Source organism: Vulpes lagopus, chromosome 11 (genome assembly GCF_018345385.1).
Source record: "Vulpes lagopus strain Blue_001 chromosome 11, ASM1834538v1, whole genome shotgun sequence".
Taxonomy (NCBI): Eukaryota; Metazoa; Chordata; class Mammalia; order Carnivora; family Canidae; genus Vulpes; species Vulpes lagopus.
In genome coordinates, this window is record NC_054834.1 from 94,510,346 (window position 1) to 94,533,352 (window position 23,007).

Consider the following 23,007-nt stretch of genomic DNA (forward strand, 5'->3'; position numbering starts at 1 on the left):
GGGAGGTAGGCAGTTTCTGGCATTAGTTCAGAAGATCAAGAATATCAGGCAAGGCCAAGCCTCTGCAACTCTCTTGGCTTTTCTTACAGGATCTCAGGAAAGCTGCTGGAGATCCAGCCATCATGGCTATTTTCTTTGCAAAAGGGTAGAAAGGATTTTCCTGGATACCCCACCCAATGACTTGTGTTTACATTTCATGGGCCTCCTTTATCTACAGGAGAATCTGGAAAACATATTTAAGTTGATCACATTGTGCCCCATATGACATAAGGGTTCTATTGGAAAAGAAACAGGGAAGGAGGGAAGTTGAATAGACAACTAGTAGAACTTAGTCATCCATCTGAGGCACATACGCCTAGGACATTGTTTCATCCTAGTTTCTAAACTTGGGAATTCTCAAGTCCTATGAATTACACACTCCCTCCTGAGCGATCAGATTTAGCCTCAGTTCCTTCATGGAATGTCAAGGCTTAAAGGCAAGAAAAAGGCCACTTACAAGAGATGGTTTTAGAATTCCAAGGTACATAATCAAGTGTCTCGTGGACAAAGTTTATGCAAACAAAATGAAGCTATTTCTGGTGGAATCTAGAAGTAGGAGAAATGAAAAAGATATTTTATTAGCATGCTGGTGGAAGTATAAAGGAATAATTTTTGTACAAAAATATTTTGCATTAGGGGGATCCCTGGGTGGCTCAGTGGTTTAGCGCCTGCCTTCGGCCCAGGGCGTGATTCTGGAGACCCAGGATCAAGTCCCATGTCGGGCTCCCTGCATGGAGCCTGCTTCTCCCTCTGCCTGTGTCTCTACCTCTCTCTCTCTCTATGTGTCTCTCATGAATAAATAAATAAGATCTTTAAAAAATATATTTTGCAGTGTATATTGAGAACCTTTAAAAAATTGTTTAGATCCTTTATCCCAATAATTCACTTGGAATTTGCCCTTTTAAAAATTCCAGAAAAAGTTAAAAGAACATTTAAGAACATTTAAGTAAATTTGATACCATTCTATTGTAGAATAATATATGATGATTAAAAACTACATTTACAAAGCGTGAGTTGGTTTTATTGTCATAATAGCCTAAGGTTCTGCTGTGCTTTTGCCTGAGTATTCCAATCCTCTACGTCTCCCTTTCCTTTAATATCTAGCTGGAAGGGCTAGAGTCCCCATCCTAGTAGGATTTATGCTTTCTACTCCATTGCTACCTGTCACCACCTCAGACTTCAGGAAAAAAAACTAAACACTTCTTTTTTTTAGAAGATTTTATTTTTAAGTAATCTCTACACCCAATGTGGGGCTCGAACTCACAACCCCAAGATCAAGATCACATGCTCCATCAACTGAGCCAGCTAGGCACCACCAAACTCTCCTTTAGAAAGAAACTGATAAAGAACTTAAAAGTTCATAAAAGGAGAAAATGTAAATGATTTATGAGTATATGCAAAAATTTTCAACTTCAAAATTTAATATGAGAAATGAAAATTTTTTTTAAAGATTTTATTTATGAGAAACACAGAGAGAGGCAGAGACACAGGCAGAGGGAGAAGAAACAGGCTCCATGCAGGGAGCCCCATGTGGGACTTGATCCCAGGACTCTGGAATCACGCCCTGAGCCAAAGGCAGATGCTTAACCACTGAGCCACCCAGGCATCCTGAAAATTTATTTTTTGCCTGTCAGTTTACAATGGAAAAAAAAAAATAGGTGATGCATAGGCTGTCCAAAATACAAGGAAACAAGCATTCATAGCATTTTTTGTGTCAGGGCAACAACTTCTTTGGAGGCCATCTGCTAATATATCATTTGGCCTAGCAATACCTGCTTTGTAATCTTATCCTTTATACATGATTGAATAAGAATATTGGAAGCTGTGCATACTGTTCTATGACTGGCTGTATTTATGTAAAAATGCAACTCAGTGATGTTAATTCTTGGTCACTGTCACTCAGAGGATGATGGTATGAACAGAGAAATAGAAATATGCTTGACATGGGACATGGTATCTAGCACATAATAGGTACTTAATAAATATTTATCAAGTGATAAGCTAATTCAGATGCAGGAAATTAGTTTTGTTTCAAAAAGCATCTTGGATCTTGCAGTTTAGTTGCATGTTGTAAATATTTCTTGTCAACAGTTGTAGCCGTGGGACTAGAGCTTAGGAGATGGGGCCCAGCCATCTGTCCAGAACAGTGGGAGACTTTAAGAAATGGGATTTCTTTTTTTGTCTTTTTTTTAAATACAAATTCATTTTGAAAATGAATGCAGGGCAGCCCCGGTGGCTCAGCGGTTTAGTACCTACTGCCTTTCGGCCCAGGGCCTGATCCTGGAGACCCGAGATCAAGTTCTGCGTCAGGCTCCCTGCATGGAGCCTGCTACTCCCTCTGCCTGAGTCTCTCTCTCTCTCTCTCTCTCTCTCTCTCTCTCTCTGAGTCTCTCTCTCCCTCTCTGTCTGTCTCATGAATAAATAAAATCTAAAAAAAAAAAAAAAATGAATGCAGACTCCAAATAAGACTGGAGAAAGAGATTAGTAGTGGGCCTTGGAAAAGTCTGTAGAGGACAACCTGATTCAGTCTAGAATCAGGTTGCTCTGTAATTTGTTTAGCTACATCCAATGCCTTGGATGAGAGGATACTAAACTGGGTCATCTAATTGGGAAGCATAATCATTTTAGATGAATTAGCATGGTCTGGAGAGATGGTCTCAGGCCCTACTAAAAGGAGGGTGTAGCCGGCTTTAAAGTCTTTTCTCCTCCTCTGCTCAAATATTTTTCCCACAACACCTGAAAAATCCCCCAAACCTTTGTTGCAAAAGAATTTGGCTACAGTAATCAGTGAAGACAACTTGAGATATTAGTCTTTACATCAGCACATTAAAATATCCTTGGATTTTAATGATGAAAATATGTTGAATTAGAAACTTCTGCAAGTTTCATTGTTTATTTTCTTAATAATTCCCAACAGAGTGTGTTCAAATCACTTAATATAAGAAAGCTCTAAAATAGGTTAAGAGACTTATGCTTAACTATTTCTCTTAGAGAAGGACGAAGTAGTGTTTTTCAGTAAAACTCTGGACAGAAAATACTGTTAAGGCACATAACATGGTGACTAAGAAAAAATGAGTTTTATTTGTTTATTTTTCAATTTTTTTTTCTTTTTTTAGAGAGCATACATGTGTGAGTTGGTGGGGGAGAGGACAGGGCAGAGCAGAGGGAGAGAGAGAATCTTTTTTTTTTTTTTTTAAGATTTTATTTATTTATTCATGAGAGACACACGGAGAGAGCGAGGCAGAGACACAGGCAGAGGGAGAAGCAGGCTCCATGCAGAAGCCTGATGTGGGACCCGATCCTGGGACTCCAGGACATGCCTTGGACCGAAGGCAGGCGCTAAACCGCTGAGCCACCCAGGGATCCCCAGGAGAGAGAGAATCTTAAACAGACTCCACACCCAGCCCTGGGCCCAATGTAGGGCTTGATTCCATGAGCCTGAGGTCATGACCTGAGCTGAAATCAAGAATCAGACACTTAACTGGCAGAGTCATCCAGGCGCCCCCCCAAAAAATGAGTTTTTAAAGTATGCTTATGGCATTATTATTTTGTTGACTGTAACACCTGAGAATTTTTACCATGTGAATTGTATAAGCAATAATGTTAAAATAAATCTTACATTTTAGTCTCATTTTAAATATACATCACAGCTAGAATTTTATCACTCGAATTTTTCTAAGCTCTGCTCATCCCAGCAACTAAATATTATTATCCATCTTATAGAGGGAGTTATGAGTGGCCAGTAAGAAAAATTCTATTTCTTTGACAACATTTTTCACTAATTTATTACTGTTATCTGCACAAATCTTACTAAAAATATTGAAATCAATGGCATTATTAAATCAGGTTAGTGAAAGAAAGCTCAGTTTTTTAAAAATTATGCACCAAGTGTGAATGGGTTTGGCATTTTGAAAAGGGTCTCACTCTCAGTAAGTAAATCTTCTTCGTATAATTCTGAAGTTCAGATGTTTCTGATTAGTGTCCTGCTGTCTTATTGGTACCTCCTGGAAGGCAATAAGATTAGTAGCGTGCATGAGTTCCTCATATCTCGGCATGATTGAGTCCAGGTTTGAGAGTGAGGCAGTAACCCTGATGAAGAACTGCAGCATTCTGTATGTGAGTCACAGACTCATGTCCTTAGCACTTTAACGTGGGTGTTTGTCAACCATCTAACCTTTGATATTGACAGTTTTAAATGAGACACTTAGCCCTTGGCATGTGAGAAACAGGTCATACAATTTTTGTAAGCAACCTTCAGTTAAAACAACAATTTGAACAGTATTAATTGCATTTATTGTCATGAAGAGGATGTCTTACCTTTCCAGTGTGTTTCCTTTTTTTTAAGATTTTATTTGTTTATTCATGAGAGACGCAGAGAGAGAGGCAGAGACACAGGCAGAGGGAGAAGCAGGCTCCATGCAGGGAGCCCAATGTGGGACTCGATCCCAGGACTCCGGAATCATGCCCTGAGCCAAAGGCAGGTGCTCAACCACTAAGCATCCCAGCACCCCTAAAGTCTGTTTCCTAAGAGTAATATTAGATGATGTGACAGAGGGAGGAGAGGGAGTGATTTCAGTTATAAGCTTAATGTTTAATTATAAATCTGATTATCATACTATAATAATACTATATTTGATATAATAAGTGTAGGGTGACCCAATCAGGTGGAGGCTGGCAGCACAGTGATGAAGGAATTCACCTGAGGCAGAACAGAGGCAATAGAAGTTTATTGAATACACTGCAAGGGAGCAGTGGGCAGGATAGCAGAGGAGAGACTGTGCTAGGAGCAGTGGTAGGGGGCTGTAGTTATGGGGGAAGTAAGGAGTTATGTGAACGTATGGAATTCTCCTTTTTTGGTGCCTCTGTCTGGTTGTAAAGGAGCCCATTGGTAAGCTAGAGTTATGGATATCTTGAGGTGGATCACTGAAACAGCCTGTTTGCATTCTGGCTGGTGGTCACTGTGGTCCCTCTTATCTTACTCAGGTTTCCATTGCTCAACCCTGATACCTAAGAGCAGCTTCTACAATAATTATAATAATACATTCTACTGAAACTGTCATTCTGATCCCAAAATCATAACTAGAAGAGTGTTCACAAAATCAATAAGAATTTCAATAAGATCTTTGTGAATTTAAGTTTCTCGATTGGAAATGTAACTTTTCCCTCTACCAGTGGATTTTACGTGATTCTAATGAAAAACGTGGGAAATTCAAAGAAAAGGACTTATAGAAATATTTGAAGCTCTCTTTGGACCTGAAAGTATGACATTCCTTTGTGTACGTAAAACGTCAAATAATGAAATGTTTAAGACCGTCAACAGGGTACAGCTCCAGTTGGAGGGGCAAAGAACAAGTCACTGAGCTTCGCTTCTGATCAACATAGGCTGTTTTGTTTGGGGCCTTTGGCTGAGGTTGCAAGGGAATGGTCTGCTAAATAGCTCCACTATTAATGCTGAAAGGCCTCCAGGCAGAAAGTTCAATGGAAGAAAATAACACACAGCCAGAGTCACAAACAGAATGTCACTGTAGAAAAGCCACCTTTTTATTGTTTCTTACAGGGAACAGAAACAACTACAAGTATTTGGAAATAGGGTCTTAAGTAGTCTTAACACAGCCAAGTCGTAAAAAACTTGATGAGATTTAAGAGTGGGATGAAGAGTCACGTACATTTTTATGTGCTTTCAAATTAAAATTTCATATTCCATTTAGCAACTTTTTAAAGAAGTAATAGTATTAACATTTCCTGGAAGCAAATACATTTTACAGTAGATCTCCAAGTGCTGCATTCTGGTGCTCTGCTGGGCAGTGGATAAATTATGGTTATACCAAGACACTGAAGCAGTCGGGCAGAACCGGGCAGTCTGCACGCTCTGTCTGCCTAGTTGTGCCATACAAATAGTATAACTTTCTGTGTGTGTCATGACATGGCAAAGACTACACGCTAGAAACCTGGTTTGCAAATATGCCTTGTAAAATCCCTGAATTCTAAAAGAAAGAGCATGTTAAATTATCTTATGAGTAAATACACAGAGGCAGAGAGAGTATAGTGTAGCTTCCCCGAATAGAATGCACAACATGCATGGTGATAACAGGGCACAGTGTGAAGGAAGGCCAGTGGAGGAAAGCCAACGACTTCCCATTGGGCTTTTTTGCTTCCTTTGCTTGACCACACTGACTTTCTAACAATAAATACTCAAATGTTCTAGCAAATGTTGGGGAGTGAAGGCATATGGAGTGTTTGATTTTGTTTGTGTTTAAAATATGGTTTCCACACACATGGCATTGGTTTAGCTGTTGTGTGACTTTATTTGGATCTTCTTTTGCTCAAAAAAGAGATGAGAACCATAGCTCTTTGAAATGTCCAGCTCCCAGGTTTGTCTTCTGTAGTTTGCTTTACCACATTTGCAGAGGCATAACTTTTGTCCCTAAAATATCTTCATTTGTGAGATTACAGTGACTTTCAACAGTGATTTCAGCTGGGTCTTGGAACATTAGGATTAAGGCATAAAAGGAGGCCGCAAAATTTCATGGATCATGGATTTAAATATTTAGATTTTTAGATTCCAGAGTGCGGTTACTGTAGCAGGAATCTGGCCTTGATACTAGAGCTGATGAAGGCAACTATTTCTTTGAAAGGTTGGATGTCCAGAGCAAGGTCTACAAAAATGAATTCAGTGACATATGTGTCCTATTAAATGAGTTGGTGTTTAATATCCAAAGATATTTTTAGATATCCAGTCTTCCATTTTTCTCTTTCAACCTTGGGGAGGACAAATGGGAGGAGAGAAAAAAACAAAAAAGAAAATATTAAAATACTAGAAATTCATAAAATTGTGACTGTCACTTTTTTGTGTGTTAATCATTATACCTACACTTTTACATGACTTGGGGCCTGAATATTATTGCAGAGAACACTAGAGTGCTAGCTTTATTTTCTCTTGTCTGTATTTAGCTTTCCTTTTGTCTCTATTCAGCTTTTCCTAATAGCTCTTCACCCATCTTTCCAAAAGTAAGCTAAAGTCAGTGTCTCACTTCAGCATTTCCCTAGGGAAAAAAAAATGCAGCTTCCAGCAACATTCAAGTAATGTGTTTTTCTCTTCACACCAATGTGGTATCTTAGGTTAAAACAATTCTATAATAAGACACCCCCTTAAATCAACACACTTACATCAACAGCCTCTGAAGGATTTTGCAGTAGAATCCATGAAGCTGCACTTGAATTGTGTGTTAACCCATAAGCAGAAGAGCCATTTCCTTCCTGGGACCTAATGAAAGAAAGAGAAAGAGATACTCTGTAAAGCCAATATGGATTATCTTCTCAAGATTTAAGTTTTGAATTGTGGTCCATAGAAAACAGAGTCATGGAAATGTTTTGCTTATATTTCCTAAATCCTAGAATTCAGGTGACTTTGCCAGGTTTTTTGTTTTTTGTTTTTTTCCTGCAGGAGCTGGTTCTTTTAACAATGTCCTCATTATAAGGTGGTATGGATTATTTGAACATGAGAGTATTTAGTAAGTGCTTCATCCACCTAAACCTAATTTAACTAACTTGGAAGAGGATTAAGGAGACTCAGACACTGGTATGATTGTGGGGGGAAGATCCAAAATTAATCTCCTGAGCTGCCACAACCATTGTTTCAAATGTTTGGAAATGAGATTTAGATCTCATACACAATCTTGGCTGAAGACAAAGGGTTTTCCCATTTGGAGAGAGAACCATCTTCTCCCAGCTGCTGCAACTAGTTTGTGTTTCAAGGAGCTGTGGTGATTAAAGGAAAGCATATATTGGTTTGAAGGGTTGAACTTGAGTTGGTTTGTCTTTTTATTTAGCTTCTACTCTCATGCTAGAAAACCTTACTTTCCTGGAGATAAAATTAATATTTTTTATATTAGATCTTTGTGAGCAAAATAACAGAATGCCCCCATTTCACAGATGAGGAAACTCCTGCTTCTAAAGCTTAGGTGCCTTGTCCACACTCATGCAGCTAGGAAGTGTCAAAGCCAAGATTCCACACAGACTTTTCTCACTGCCAAGCCTGGACTCTGGACCACCATGCTGGGTTGTCTTCCATGGCAACTATATTTTATTCTACTCAATGTCATAAGATATATCTTCATCCATTTGGGCTGCTATGACAAAAATACCACAGACTGGATGGCTTAAACAACTAACATTTATCTCTCAAAGTTCTGGAGGCTGAGAAGTCCATGATTAATGTGCCAGCACAGTGTTGGGTGAGAGCCTCTTTCCTGGTGCACAGATGAGGGTCCTTCTGCTGTGTTCTCACATGGCAGAAATGATTTAGACAGCTCTCCTGTATCTCTTTGCTAAGGGCACTAATCCCATCCCTAATCACCTCCGAAAGGCCCATCTCCAAATATACACTGGGGAATAGGATTTGAACATACAAAGTTTGTGGGGGGGACACAAACTTTTAGTCTGTAGCAGACGCCTACCCCTGCTTGCGGTGGCTTTCCTTAATCATTATATGGCTGGCTATGCTGATTTTCTTCAGCAAGTGACCATTCTGATTATTTGTCCTTAAAGAGACAACCACTTGTGTATTATTCTGGCTTAGTTTTTGGATACTTCATTTGCCGTTCTTTTTAATGGTTTTGCAGATCTCCAGGCAGTTCTTAATTGTTGCTTAGATATCAGTATACATATTTATTCAAATTAGTTGCTACAAATGAGCAGCACCCCAGAAATCTATCTGTAAATGAAAGGCAGGAATTTGAAGTTGAAGTCCCATAGCCTTATCCTTAAGCCTGTTGCTATCCTTGTTCCCTAATGTAGTGCTAGCAACATAGTTGGGAGTTGTTATAGTCATAGTTATAGTTATAGTCATAACCATAGTTCCTGACATAGATGTCTACCCCATCATCCTGACTCACCAATAACAGTTCCCTTACTGATTTAGAATTATCTCCTAAAAGCCTGCTGCTAACATAACCTTACATTTCTCAAGAAAAGGTAATACTTAGATCTTATTTATCAGACTAACTAGCTGGCTTTCACCTAGCGATGTGTGATTTCTGAAGGAATTGGAGATGTTGGCGGACATTTTTGAGCAAGAACAACTTAAAGACTTGTTCATTTCTTGAGTATACATTCAGTCGTCATCTACTGTGATCCAGGCCACAGAAGTAGAAAGATGATTCTGTACTGGCTCTCAGGTGGGATCATTGTTATTATATTGTTATACACAGAATAAAATGGGAGCCCAGTACTAGGGCATTTAACTTGGACTTGGGAGTTAGGGAAGAGGCCAAAAGATGAGTCTGAGCTAGTTCTTACTACTTGTCAGGGCTAGCAGATGGAGTTGTCGTGTTGGAGTGGAGACAGTCCTGAGGAGCAGTTGGAGATGAACTGGAGAGGTAAGTGAGGTGTCAGATCAGGAAAGGCTGTGTGTGCTGAACTGGAGAGTGGCATCTTTGTTCTGGAAATTATGGGGAACCATTGAAGATATTGAGTAGAGGATGACATGCTCATTTAGAAAATTGTCTTTGGGTACCATGTAGAAAATAGAATGGGGCAGACCTGGAGATGAGGCTAGAGAGAGGCAGTCGTTGTGATCTAGGCAAGGGTTGATAAGGCCTGAATGAAAGCAATGAGATGGAATGATTCTCACAGTGGGGATAGATGTGAAGTGTACAAGGCCTGGTGACTGATGTATAGTGGGACTAGCAGAGGGAGGAATCTGGAATGGAAAGCTTTGTTTCTGGATTGTGCTGTTCCTGAACACATTATAGAAAAATGGTGACTTCTCAGCAATTTTTTAAGGCACTGAGTTTCAAAGGCAGCTGAAGATTATGATGAAATGATGCTGGAGAGGTAAGTTTGAAAACAAGGGCCAGTCTTTTGATAATGAAATGAAACACTGCTGGTCAGGTGGTAGAGACGTGGAAAAGGTTGTCAAAGGTTGGCATTTCCTCTGCCCACCAACAGCACAGGCCCCACCCTCATGGCCAAGGTTGGCACTTGCTTACAGTGATGCATCCCTGGTGCAACATGGCAGATATTCCACTGGGTGATGCACTTGCCTTTTTTTTTTTTTTTTTTTTTTGAGATTGAGTGATGTTAGAGAGTATGAGTACAAATGGGGGGAGGGGCAGAGTGAGAGGGAGAAGGAGAGAAGCAGACTCCCCACTGGGTGGGGTGCCCAATATGGGACTCTGTCCTAAGAGCCTGAGGTCATGACCTAAGCTGAAATCAAGAGTCAGCGCTTAACCAACTGAGCCACCCAGGCACCCCTGTGTGATGCACTTCTTGAAATAATTTCAACAAACATAAATATCTATAAACATATGGCTTAATTGGAGAAACAATGTAATATGTGTTGTAAATCTATGCCTGGTTCTCATTTTTTAGGTCAATCTATTATGAGAAATAATTCATGTCACAGTTAGTTTTCCTCTAGATATTCCTGGCCCTTTTATCCCTTAGTAATTTGCCATATAATTTCCAATCTTTCATATTTAATATCCCAGCATGCCTCGCACAGTTGGTCTCTCTCTGTTTTATTAGTCAGGGATAGGGCTCAGGTGAAAGCTTTATGTTTTCTAGACTAGATTGTAAACTGTCTAACGCAGAACCACTCTCTGTAGAAGATACCTGTTATTCTAGGAAATACTATATGTACGTAGACATATTTGTTGTACTAACAAAGTTTGCCTAAATTGAGAAACTGCATTATCTAATAACTAGTAGAATGTAGGATGCTTTTCAAAATACAGAAAGTATAGAGTAGCAACTGAAATTATTAATTCAAAATGAACACATGACTGCATTCTTCCAGAGAGAACTACATCTGGGCTTAAGAACATAAACCTTGCCACAATCCAAGAAGGCTATCAATTCTGAGTCTGGGAACCTGTTTATTTTTTGAAGTAAAATGAACAGCTGACAAAAGGCAATTAACCTTGTAAATAAGGAATAATTTCTTGCATTTTGTGGCATGCAGGTTATAGACCTTTGACTGACATAAAATTCTCCCAAAAATGTTTTGTATCATTAATTGAATGAGCTCTAAGGGAAGGGAATGACTGTCCTAGCATAAGCTAGGAAAGTATTTCAAGTTAAGAGGTGAAAAGATAATGCCAGTGTATTTTTCACAGTATATTTTTTAAGAAAAGAGAAAACAAGTCTAAATGATTCAGTGTGCTCATCAGTGGATATATAAATGGTCCTACTTAAGAATAATTTCTACCAGTCAGTGATAGTTGTCCTTTCCCCTCTCTAGTTTTTCTTAATGAGTAACTATAGTCCCAGTTAAGTTCAAAGTTCCTTTAAAATATGTTCAATAACTGCCTTGTATTGTTTCTTGTTAGTGCTTAGAGCTGGAATAGGTCTTAGAATTCATTAGACAATCATCCCATTTTATGGTGGAAGAGACTAAGGACCAAGAAAGTGGAATGACTTACTACTGCTCAAAACAAACAAAAAGACTTTCAGAACACTGAAGCACTTCATATAGCACGTATATATTTGTTAATCAGAATATCTTCCTTGTGTTCTATTTGCTGAAGTGAAGTAAATTACAAAGCCCTAACTAGTTTTATTCAGAAATGTGACCATCTCGATGATACACACACATGGTGGGCACTCATTACCCTTTGTCAGGTTTAAGCAATATTTAATTCTAATTGACTTCACTTTCAGTTGGCCATTATTTAATTTATTGAGATTGACCAGTGTAATATATGGTTTTCAGGATTTCAACACAATTTGGGGATTTTTTGCAATGCAGATATTTTCCTTTTGCCCAGGGCAATAATAGACAGGGATGCAAACACTGCTTTAAAGAGGGTGTCTGCTGATTTACATATTTTAAAAGTATTAAGATCAAAGGTAATGAGAATTTAATCCATATGGCATGCAGAAGATAAATAAGAATATTAATACTTATCAAATACTAATTAAAAGAAACACATGGATCTAATTTTAAGAATGTAACACAGGGATGAAATACTCTTTGTAAAGTTAAGACCTGATTCTTTTGTAAAGAGGACAGTTGTGGTGAGTTGGGTTTTCCCCCTCAGGGTAAATGACTGGCTGGTTCATATATAGAGGTTTAATAGAATCATGATAATAATTATGAGATAGTGATTGTGCTGTAACAGTTTACAAAGTGCTTTCACATCTTTTTTTCCTCAAAGCAAAACTTTTAGTTCCTAGAACTCTTACCCCCATTTCAGTTTAGTGGAAATAGGCTCATAGAGGCAAATAACCCTGGACCTAACATCAGTCTCGATCTTCATCTTCTCCCTCCATCTTCCCCATGCCCTCTTTGCTCTTCCCCATGCCCTCTTTGCTCTAATTACGATTACTCAGAAGGATACAGAGAAATAAGCACTTTTATTCATGGAGAGTAATGGGTGTGTACATTGGTACATTTTTAGAGTATCTGTACAACTGTATACTTTATGCTAGTCATCTCACTTCTAGGAAGCTAATTTTAGGAAATAATACAGTCAAATTAATGCCAATTAATTGGCATTAATTATTAATAATAATACAGTCAATTAATGCCAGAGGATGTTTGTGGCAATTTTGAGAAATTTTAATAAACCAAATGTCCAACAAAAGAAGAGTGTTTTGATTTTAGTACATCTTACATAATGTAATATCAGGGAGCTGGTAAAACCTTGTTTACAGGGATCCCTGGGTGGCTCAGCAGTTTAGCACTGCCTTCCGCCCAGGGCCTGATCCTGGAAACCCAGGATCGAGTCCCGCATTGGGCTCCCTTTCTCCCTCTGCCTGTGTCTCTGCCTCTCTCTGTATCTCTCATGAATAAATAAATAAAATCTTTAAAAAAAAAAATTCCTTCTCTCTTTCTGCCTGCTCCTCTACCCCCTCAAAAAAAAAAAAAAAAAAAAGAAGAAGAAGAAGAAAATGTAGAACACATAAGGTAAGAATATTAAAGTAGAAAATAAGTACCTCTTATAATTTTGTTATTCAGAGGTAATTGACTATTTTAAGGTATTTCTTTCCATAACATAGATTATAATACCCTTGGGCCAAACTTGCTGTTTTTGTATATGGCTCATGAGCTAAGAATGGTTTTCATATTTCTAAAAGGTTGACTAAGATCAAAAGAGTAATAGTTTGTGGCACATGAAAATTACATGAAATTAAAATCTCATTGTCCCTAAATAAGGTTTTATTGAAACATGGCCATGATTATTTGACTATGTACTAGGTGGCTTTACAACAGCAGAGCTAAGCAAGAGACCCTATAACCCACAAAGCCTAAAATATATACTATCTGGTTCTTTACAGAAAATATTTGCTGATCTATGATATAGATAAAACAAATATAAATATGTAGGTATATATAAATGAAAAATTATGTATCTTATATTCTACTTTTTTAACATTTAAATATAAACACTTGCTGGTAACTGTTGTGCCCAACCAAGATTGCGAATCCGAGAAACCACCAAGGAGCTGACACCGATGCAAGCACACTAGGGTTTGTTAACGAGCTCAAGCTTGGGCCCAAATATACCCGACACTGTGGAGCAGGGACTTGGACCCCGAAGTTAAGAGGCATAGCAGTTTTATAGGGGCCAGTGGCCAATGAGATTGTAACACACACAGAAAGTTGCATAGTCATGTCAGACCACACGCAGGTGGCCAATTGAATTACAATTTACCCTAATAGTGACTGTTTGAACTAGCCTATCACTCTGGTCAAAATTGGCATGCAGGTTTGGTGGGCAAAAGGGGAGGTTTACATTCTCTGGCGGCTAGGGGTTCCGCATTCCTATATGAGCCGGTTTCCGGTAAGGGTGTGCTCAGCGGCTTGACTAGAGTGGGGGAGTGCCTTAAGCAATAAGCAGGTCATGTGGGGGTTATATATGAGATGGCAGGTGTAGCACAAAATGGAGTTAGTCCTGCTCTGCTTGTCCAGGGGTAGGGGATTTTTGTTAAATTCCTTGGGTCCCACAGTAACTGTAAATATTCTTTGTAAACATGTTTTTTTTTTTTAATATTTTGTTTATTCATGAGAGACACAGAGAGAGAGAGGGAGAGGCAGAGACACAGGCAGAGGGAGAAGCAGGCCCCAGGACTCCAGGATCACAGGCTGGCTGCCGCGCACCCCGCCCCCTCCAGGAATCTTAAGCAGGCTCCACCTCCAGCAGAGAGCCCAACACCAGGCTCAATCTCACAACACTGAGATCACTACCTGAGCCAAAATCAAGAATCCACATGGAGGGAGGTCCTTTAAATGCTAACAAGTGTTTACAAAAAATAACGTGTATTCTTTTCTTTCTATTATATACATACTATTGAAAATGCAAAGGGGGGGATCCCTGGGTGGCGCAGCGGTTTAGCGCCTGCCTTTGGCCCAGGGTGCGATCCTGGAGACCCGGGATCGAATCCCACATCGGGCTCCCGGCGCATGGAGCCTGCTTCTCCCTCTGCCTCTCTCTCTGTGTGTGTGACTATCATAAATAAAATAAAAATTGAAAAAAAAAAGAAAATGCAAAGGGGCCCCTGGGTGGCCCAGTCACTTGACCTACCTACCAGGACACAGCCCCTCCCACCATATGCACACTTAATCATCTCAACTCTTCTACTAAAGAATTTGGCCTTCACCGTGTCAGGCTGTTTGGGGAGCTTTCCCTTCCCCCAAACTTTGTAGTAGCCCAGTGACACCACATCAAAGATAGGAACAGCTCCAGTCTTGTTTTTGGTGGCATTGGCCAGCATCTGCTCATTGACCAAGGTCCATACTTTTTCATTGTTGACAGTTGAGAAGTTCTGGTTCCTGTTTAAGTGGTAATGACTCATACCAGCTTTTCCAGAGTTACCTGGGTGATACTTGTCAAAGTTGATCCTGTGGTGATACATGCCACCAGCATTACCCTGGCCTCCTGGGTGCTTCTGGTGCCTGACAATGCAGCCGTGGCTCACATGGCTCTGAAGTTTCCTGGTCTTCCTTAGTCTGGATGGCATCTTGGCAGCCCAGACAAAAGAGCCACGTTATTTTTTAAAAGAATTTGTCCAAGTTTAACAAATGGTGAGTGGCAGGGGCAAGGTTTGAACAGAAAACCCCTTTCTACCATGCCCATTGACTCCTAGAATCTCCTGGCTAGAAGGGTCTTTAGAGATCTATGAATAGTCCAGTCCTTTAATTTACAAAAGGAAGTGAAGACTCCAAAATGTTAACACCTTGCTCAAGATACAAGGCAATCGGTGCAAGAGTCCCAGCAGGCCCCAGGCTTCCAGACTCCCTGACTCCCTGTACAGTGCTCTTTTGACTTCCTCCCAAGGCACCATTAGATGTAGTAGGCAAGATCAGTAGATTTGCAGAGTTTTTTTTTTTTCAACCTCCAAATCACTTTTATTTTGTATGTTCCCTTTCCTTTGTGGTTTCTTTTTTAAAAAATACCCACAGCCAGTTCTGTAGTCTGATATGTGAAAACACTAGAAGCCTGGTATCCTAATAATCCTTTATAAAAGGACCCCATATGTGGAACAAAGTAGCTAGTAGAAGAAACATTCATAGAGTCAGCTCTGTCAAGAATAGAATCAATCTGGAGTGTCTGGGTGCTTCAGTTGGTTAAGCGGCTGCCTTCAGCTCAGGTCTTGATCACAGGGTCCTGGGATCAAGCCCCTCACTGGGCTCCCAGCTCAGTGGAAAACCTGCTTCTCCTTCTACCTCTCCCTCTGCCCCTCCCCCACTCATTCTCTCCCTCTCTCTCTCCTCCTCCCTCTCTCTCTCAAAAATAAAAAAAAATCTTTAAAAAAAAAAATAGAGTCAATCTATGAAGGCTTGGCTAGGTGGTTAACTGTCAGCCCTCCTCTATGAGAATATACCCCTGGCCAGCCCCCCTCCAGGGGAGCTTCTCTGCTGCCTCAGGTACCTTCTAGGTCTTCAGAGCTTCTTCTCATAGTTGGCCTACTCTGGGACTAAAGCCTCACCTAGAAAAAGGGCAGGAAACTAGAGCCAAAGGCCCTGGGTGCTGATCCTCATTCCACCTCTTTGCTCTCCAAACCCAAGAATGTTTTAAGGAAAACTGCTCAGCTGAAACTCTCTTGTCTTTCATTTTTATTCACCAGCCAACATTTCCTGATCACCTAGAATCATATCAAGGTCACTTTGCTAGGCTGGGCTGAGGACAGAAGGAAAATTCAGTCACAGCTCTGACTCTTGGTATCAGCAAAGTGTCGGTAACTCCCCTGTCCACTTCTTAGAGAGCTAGGTCTCCAAATTAAATTATCTATATGAAATATTTTTAAAACTCAAACACTATGCAAATGTGAGAGGCCTTTTTTATTAACGTGCCTTTGTTTCTCACTAAAGAGTCAAAGGCGAGAGGCTAAGGTTTTCATGATGTTTAGCCAGTGAAGGAGGGCAGAGGGAGGCCTTGAGAGAGTTTCAAGATCTCAGGTTTCTAGGGATAAGAACAGACTGGCCTCAGGTCTTTTCCTCCCACTGACCTATCAATATGCTAACATAAAGAGTTGAAGGCAAAGCTGATAGAAGTTAAGTCACTTCTAGGTTGTGATTAATTTAGACTTTTATGTGTCCTAATGGCTCTGAATTCATATCCCCAGGATATTAGAAATACCAACCAAAAAATTTAAAAAACAAACAAATTCCTATGTCCTTATGACCAAAAGAACAAATTTAGAAAATTTTTTCCTATTCAGATAAAGGTTTATGGTATTTTTAGGGTGTAGAGGAGACAGGTTATACAGGACAATTCTAACTGAGATCAAACAAAGGTCAAGGACTTCACCACTTTTAATATTTTACCATATTCACCTTATATGGGCTGTATACCCTGTGAGTAGCTAAAGCATATATATAAAACTGCACCTTAAAGAAGCCTGCATGGTCCTTTATGATTACACATATGTTTAATTACAAGATGACTTCATTGTAAGGCTTTCGCTGGCAAGTAATTGCACACTTAACTCAAACTAGCTGAAACAATAAAGAGGATTTATTGGCTTACTTAAATGAAATGTCCTGAGTACGTGAGGTACAACTTGGTCAGGACTTCAGGCTCCGTTCTTTGCAATTCCCTTAGCTCTGCCATCCTGCATGGGTTAGCTTCACCTTTAGTTTGGTTCTTTTTAAGATGGCAAAAAGCTGCCATGTCCCAAAATTTGAGGGAACTACCTCCCCCCGCCCCCCCCAACCAATCCCTGGGGCCAGAGGAGTGCTGTATACTAATTGGCTGGTGCCCAGATTGTATGCACCAATTACAGAAGGGAAGGGAATGGGGTTACTCTGACATGGACCTATTAGGACCCATCTCTGGATGTGGGGGTGGCTTCAATCTCTCCCAAATAATGACTGCTGTGCATTATGGAAAGGGTGGAATGGACTGGGGGAGATGACAGTGTTCACTGTATCAGTCATGGTCCCGTCAGGAAACAGGAACCACACCAATTATTTTAACATAATTTAACAATTCTTTAGTTGTTAACCAACACTTAAGAACTGAAAAAAGTGAAAGGGAGGCACTGCAGTATCCCAGAGATAAAAACTTGAGGAAGTGGTACCATTCCTAAAGCTCAAGGAACAAAGAGAAGATGTAACTGTTTTAACTTAGACTTGGGTGAGTGGCCTCATAGAGCTGAAACCCAGACCTCTGAATAGGGTCGTGTCCAGCATGTCTGAGGGAATCCAGTGAGACTGGTTCCAGTAGCATGAGACACTGCAAAATGGAACTAGCCACAACTGTTGGATTCAACCCCCCACTGCCAGGGTGAAAATCTGTTGCTGTAGATGATGACAGGAAAGAAAAAAAAAGCAGGAAGGATGGGCTCCCTGGGTGGCTCAGCAGTTTGATGCCTGCCTTTGGCCCAGGGCATGATCCTGGAGTTCTGGGATCAAGTCCCATATCAGGCTCCCTGCATGGAGCCTGCGTCTCCCTCTGCCTATGTTTCTGCCACCCCTCCCCTCTGTGTCTCTCATGAATAAATAAATAAAGTCTTAAAAAAAAAAAAGCAAGAAGGAAATGTGTATCACTGCTGTAGTCCTTGTTACTGTAAATGAAATGCTCATTAAGATATATGTTGATGTTTATCATTTCCTTATTTCTTATTCTGTGACCTCTTAGTCAAGATCTTACCTTGTTGAGATTCTTTAAGGTAAGCCAAACTTCATTCCTGAAGGGTTTGAATCTTCAGTGGCTTTTCATATTTTTGCTTACTGTTGTTTCCCATTAACTTTTACTATTGGACCTGGAAGTAGTGAGAGGTACCCAAAGAATATCCTGGGTCCCAGACAGAGTTCCCTTTGCTCCCATAGCATAACTCCAATTCCCTGATTATCAGGATCAATCCTTCCAGTAGAGTAATCTCCTTCTTCGTCTGGTGATTCAGTGGCATAAGGGGTCCAAAATGCCAACTGGCAGTCTCATCTTCTGATTTAGTAGGACCATTGTTGCATCTTCTGGTGGAAGCATCTCTCTTGGGTACCTAGACCTTCGAACCAGGAAAACTCAAAGTTGAGGGACAAGAAAGCAAAAATTCTATATAAAACAATTTTAATTATTTAGAGGGTAATAAAAAAAATCTAGAGTAGACCCATTATCTCTGATTTAGTACTCCCTTGAAAATATATTTTTAGGAATGTCTGGGTGGCTCAGCGGTTGAGCACCTGCCTTCAGCCCAGAGTGTGATTCTGGAGTCCCAGGATTGGGCTCCCTGCATGGAGCCTACTTCTTCCTCTGCCTGTATCTCTGCCTCTCTCTAGCTATTCATAATAGATTATGAATAAATAATTAAAATCTTTTTAAAAAGGAAAAAAAGAAAGAAAACATTTTTATCTCAAACTTTAATTTCCCAGTGGGCAAAGTCTGTGGCTGGTTCATATTTGTATGTCCATGGGAGCCTCTTATAACACCTGTGTCATGATAATAGGCAGTCAGTAAATGCTGGTTGAATGTGTAGGTAAATAGGTAGCTTGATATGGCCTGATTAGTATCAGAAGATGAAAAGTCTTTTCATTTTCATTTTAGTAATGCTAGTGCAAACATGAAACCTAAGTTTCTTCAGTCTTTGGACTTAAGTAAATTCTGATATCTGACTCAGCAGCCCCATTTATATCAGTATTGGGTTGAAGATTTACAAGTACATGAGTTTCTCAGAGGAGATAGTAGGTCTCTATTCCCCTCAGAGTCTCATGGCTTTTGGGTAGTGTTTAATATTACTATGCACTTAAAAATGGAGTATCTTAAATTTTAGAAGATTCATTTTCTTGTATGTGACTTTAAACAGGGAAACATTTCATTAGCTTCTCTTCCCAAGTCCTGAGGAGCTCCTGAAATGTGAACCAAAGCAGTCTTCCACTGCCTGGAGCTCCTCCACAACATCAAACGCTTAATGAAAATGTTTTCCTCAAACCTCAAGCATTTCCAAATATTAAATGTGAAAAGGAAAGATTTTGCTCTAACTGCAAATATTCTACAACTGCAGGGTATGTGAAAATGTGTGTGTGCCTGCGCATGTGTGCATGTATGTTTTCCTGTTTAATACTTCGGACATAAGCTTAGTACTATGCCCAAATACTCTAAACACAGCCATATAAACAATACCTGTTTGAGGTATTATCAAGGTTCATTAGGAAGAAGTGGGAGGAGTATACATCCTCCCCAAAATACAGGCAAGCTGTCAGCCTGAAAGAAAGCATGCGCGTGCACACACACAGTCATGATGCCCTCTTAGGGCTGTCATGCCTGGAGACCTAACATGGGTTGTTTGGGGGAAGAGACATGGGTGGACAAAAGGGATGACCAAGCAGATTAATTTTGATTAGATCGATTTTTCTAAAGCACAGTTTTAAGGGCTGGCCTGGACTTTAAAACAGAACAGCTGTTGTGCATTTGAAATTTCACCCTCTCCTGAGCTGCTGTGAAGTAGTTTGTTTCAAATAAGTAATATGGAAAGTAGTTCCCTGTGAGGAGGCATTGGAAACTTAGTGAATGAACATTTTCTGTTAAAGGATTTCAAAAGCATCATAAGGTAAATACAGCGAACTCTCTTAATTACTGCTAAAATTTGCATTTTATGTAATTTATACTTTGTTAAAACTGTATTAAATATCCTAAGCTGTTAATATATTCACTGTATTATCCACAATTTGCACTCATTTCTCTGAACTAACTGCTAAAATATTCACGGGGTTCGCTTGTAAATCTTGCTATGAAGAATAGATGTTATGGTCTAGGTAAACAGACCCCCCTCCGCCCCCCCAATGGTGCTATCGCCCCCTGGTGGTAGCAGGACTGAAGGAGGCCCAGACAGCTTACTGAAGGCTTGGGTCTTTAGTAGTAGCTCCAAAGAGCTTAGTGCTTTCTTAGAGAGAGAACTTTGTTACAGAAATTCTGTGTAGTGTAGGGAACAAGTTAGTGTTTTTAAGAAATTCATATTCTAATTATTCCCTAAATCTTGGGCAAACTAAAAGTTTATGGTTTGAATGTAACTAACTACTCAGCATGTTTTTAGAGCTCGTCACTGTAGAAGCAACTATTCTAATATAAAAACAATAAAATACATTTCTTGGTTGTATAATAAGATGGAGAAACTATGAAGCAAAGAACAGGAGAATCAACATCACAAAATTTAAAGATTTGCAAATAATAAACAATAATCTTTTTAGACAAGACCTTTTCAAGTTATTTTTTTTTAATTTTATTTTTTTTATTTATTTATGATAGTCACAGAGAGAGAGAGAGAGAGGCAGAGACATAGACAGAGGGAGAAGCAGGCTCCATGCACCGGGAGCCCGACGTGGCATTCGATCCCGGGTCTCCAAGATCGTGCCCTGGGCCAAAGGCAGGCGCTAAACCGCTGCACCACCCAGGGATCCCAAGTTATTTTTTTTTAAAGATTTTATTTATTTATTCATGATAGACATAGAGAGAGAGAGAGGCAGAGACACAGGCAGAGGGAGAAACAGGCTCCGTGCAGGGAGCCCGACGTGGGACTCGATCCCAGGACTCCAGGATCACACCCTAGGCCAAAGGCAGGCACTAAACCACTGAGCCACCCAGGGATCCCCCCTTTTCAAGCTATTTGAGCACAGTGATAGCTTCCCTGAAACAGGTCATAAAACCTTCATGTAAGAAGTGCCCTCCCTTTACCAGGAAGAAAGAAGCATCCTTATCTCCAAAGAGAAGGAACACAGAGGGATCTGACCCAACAAGCTTTGCTAATTTTCCTTAGTTTGCCACACTTGCTTCACCTTTGTCCTGCCACATTTTTCCACAACTTTTCACTCTTCAGCAAACTAAGCATAAAAACAATCAGGTTTAACCATTTCTTCAGGTCTTCATTTTTTTATGAAGGCTCCTGTATCTCATAAAATTTGTATTAAATGAATTTGTTTGCTTTTCTCCTGCTAATCTGTCTTTGTTATTTTAGTTTTCAGACCCAGCATAGGGACCCCAAGAGGGCTGATGAAATTTTTTCCTCCCCTATAGAATTTACCCTGAAGTTACTTGAAACTAAAGAATCTTAGGCTCAGGGGCACTCACTCGCATTGCCTCCTCCCAAGGCCCAAAAGTTTTGAAGGCCGCTGTCAAAGAAGCAGCCCTGGCAACAGGCTGGGAGTCTGGAGCAACACCCAAGCCTGGAGTGCATGACCCTGGGGCTGCCACGGCCAGCTCCATGGCCTCACAACTCCCAGCAGCCAAAGATGTTCTGCCTCTGGCTCTGATCTCATCATATTCAACCCTGGGAGGAGAATCTGTTTCTTGCTTAGGGACTATGGTCCAGGTTGCTCTGGAAGCCCTGCCTAAATAGGTCAGTTGGCCACTCTACTCTGCAAGGACAGAAGTGTCAGAGTTGTGATTGCTTAAAGAATCTTTTCTAGTCTACCTTTTCTTTTTTCTTAAGTTTGTTGTTGACCAAGCATGCTAGAGAAAAGATGGAAAATTATCTTTTTATACTTTCTATTAGAAAATATATTAAAAATTGGAGCCAGAGAGAATGATATCATAAAGAGGTATCAAATTGTTACTAATATTACACTGTTTTTCTGATATTATTGTATTTGTCAGCATTTAAAAATGTATACTGGTTATTTTTTCTTATTCAATATTAATATTCAATTTTCTACCTAGTTTGTGTTTATAATTTTACATTCTTTTTCCTAAAGGAGACCTTCCCCCAATTATTTAAGCTTCAGGCCCCACCAAAGCTTATAAATATGAAAGCATTTTAAAGAGTATGTGGTTTTAAATTTTATATAAATGCAGAATATATCACTCTCCATGTTTAGTTTTCCCTTTAAGTGTTTGCAGTATTTATCCATGTTGATACATGTAGCACTGTTTTACTAATTTTATGAATGCAACATTGTATCTATTCTCTTTCATTGCCATTTAGGTTGTTCTTGAGTTTCACTTTCACTACTACAAATGAGGCTAGGATGGATATCCATGTCTCCTTATGTATAAGTACAAGACATTTCCTTGGTTATCTGTTTCTCTAGAAACATGTCACTGGGTCACACAAGATATATATCTTCTACCATTCTGAATATTGCCAAATTGTTTTTCAAAATTAAAATAGAAATTTGTACTTAGACCAGAAGACTATGAGCCCCCCTTTTCTCTGTAACCTCACCAACCCTAAGGATTTTCGATTTTTTTTTCCAATTGGAAACATACAATGTATCATTTTCTTTGCTTGTCTCTGACTAATAAAGGCAAGCACTTTCTCATATGTTAATGGGCATTGGAATTTCTTTTTATGAACTGCCTAACAAACATGTCCTTTGTCCATTTTTCTATTGGGTTATCTTTCCTTCCTTGATTTATCAGAATTATTTCCATGCTGTGGATATTAACTTTTATGTGTTAGATGCACTGCAGATATATTCTGCTGGCCTATGTCCTGTCTTCTATATTTATATATAGTAACTTTTACTGAACAGATGAATTTAATTTTAACATAGTTTTATCAGTTTTTTATTTACAGCTTGTGCTTTTTGTG

The 23,007-nt window shown here is 39.7% G+C and overlaps 2 protein-coding genes across 6 annotated transcripts in view; one reads left to right on the forward strand and one right to left on the reverse strand.

The window, feature by feature from the left end:
• MYO3B (myosin IIIB) overlaps positions 1 to 23,007 on the forward strand; it is a 427,577-nt gene that overhangs the window by 329,552 nt on the left and 75,018 nt on the right. The window lies entirely within an intron of this gene.
• LOC121501651 (60S ribosomal protein L27a-like) lies at positions 6,613 to 15,003 on the reverse strand. Its single transcript, XM_041773930.1, has 2 exons — positions 14,568 to 15,003; positions 6,613 to 6,695 (listed from the first exon to the last, which is right to left on the reverse strand). Exons 1-2 carry the CDS (start codon positions 15,001 to 15,003, stop codon positions 6,613 to 6,615), a joined length of 519 nt encoding a protein of 172 aa, XP_041629864.1.

Bases quoted from the DNA above. Each gene is read 5' to 3' on its own strand.
- LOC121501651 (XM_041773930.1), bottom strand. From the start codon at position 15,003: ATGCCATCCAGACTAAGGAAGACCAGGAAACTTCAGAGCCATGTGAGC. The intron at 6,696-14,567 runs GTAGGTCAAGTG...TCATTTTTGTAG, and splicing joins GAGGGGCTGTGTCCTGGTAG to ACCTTGCTCTGGACATCCAA.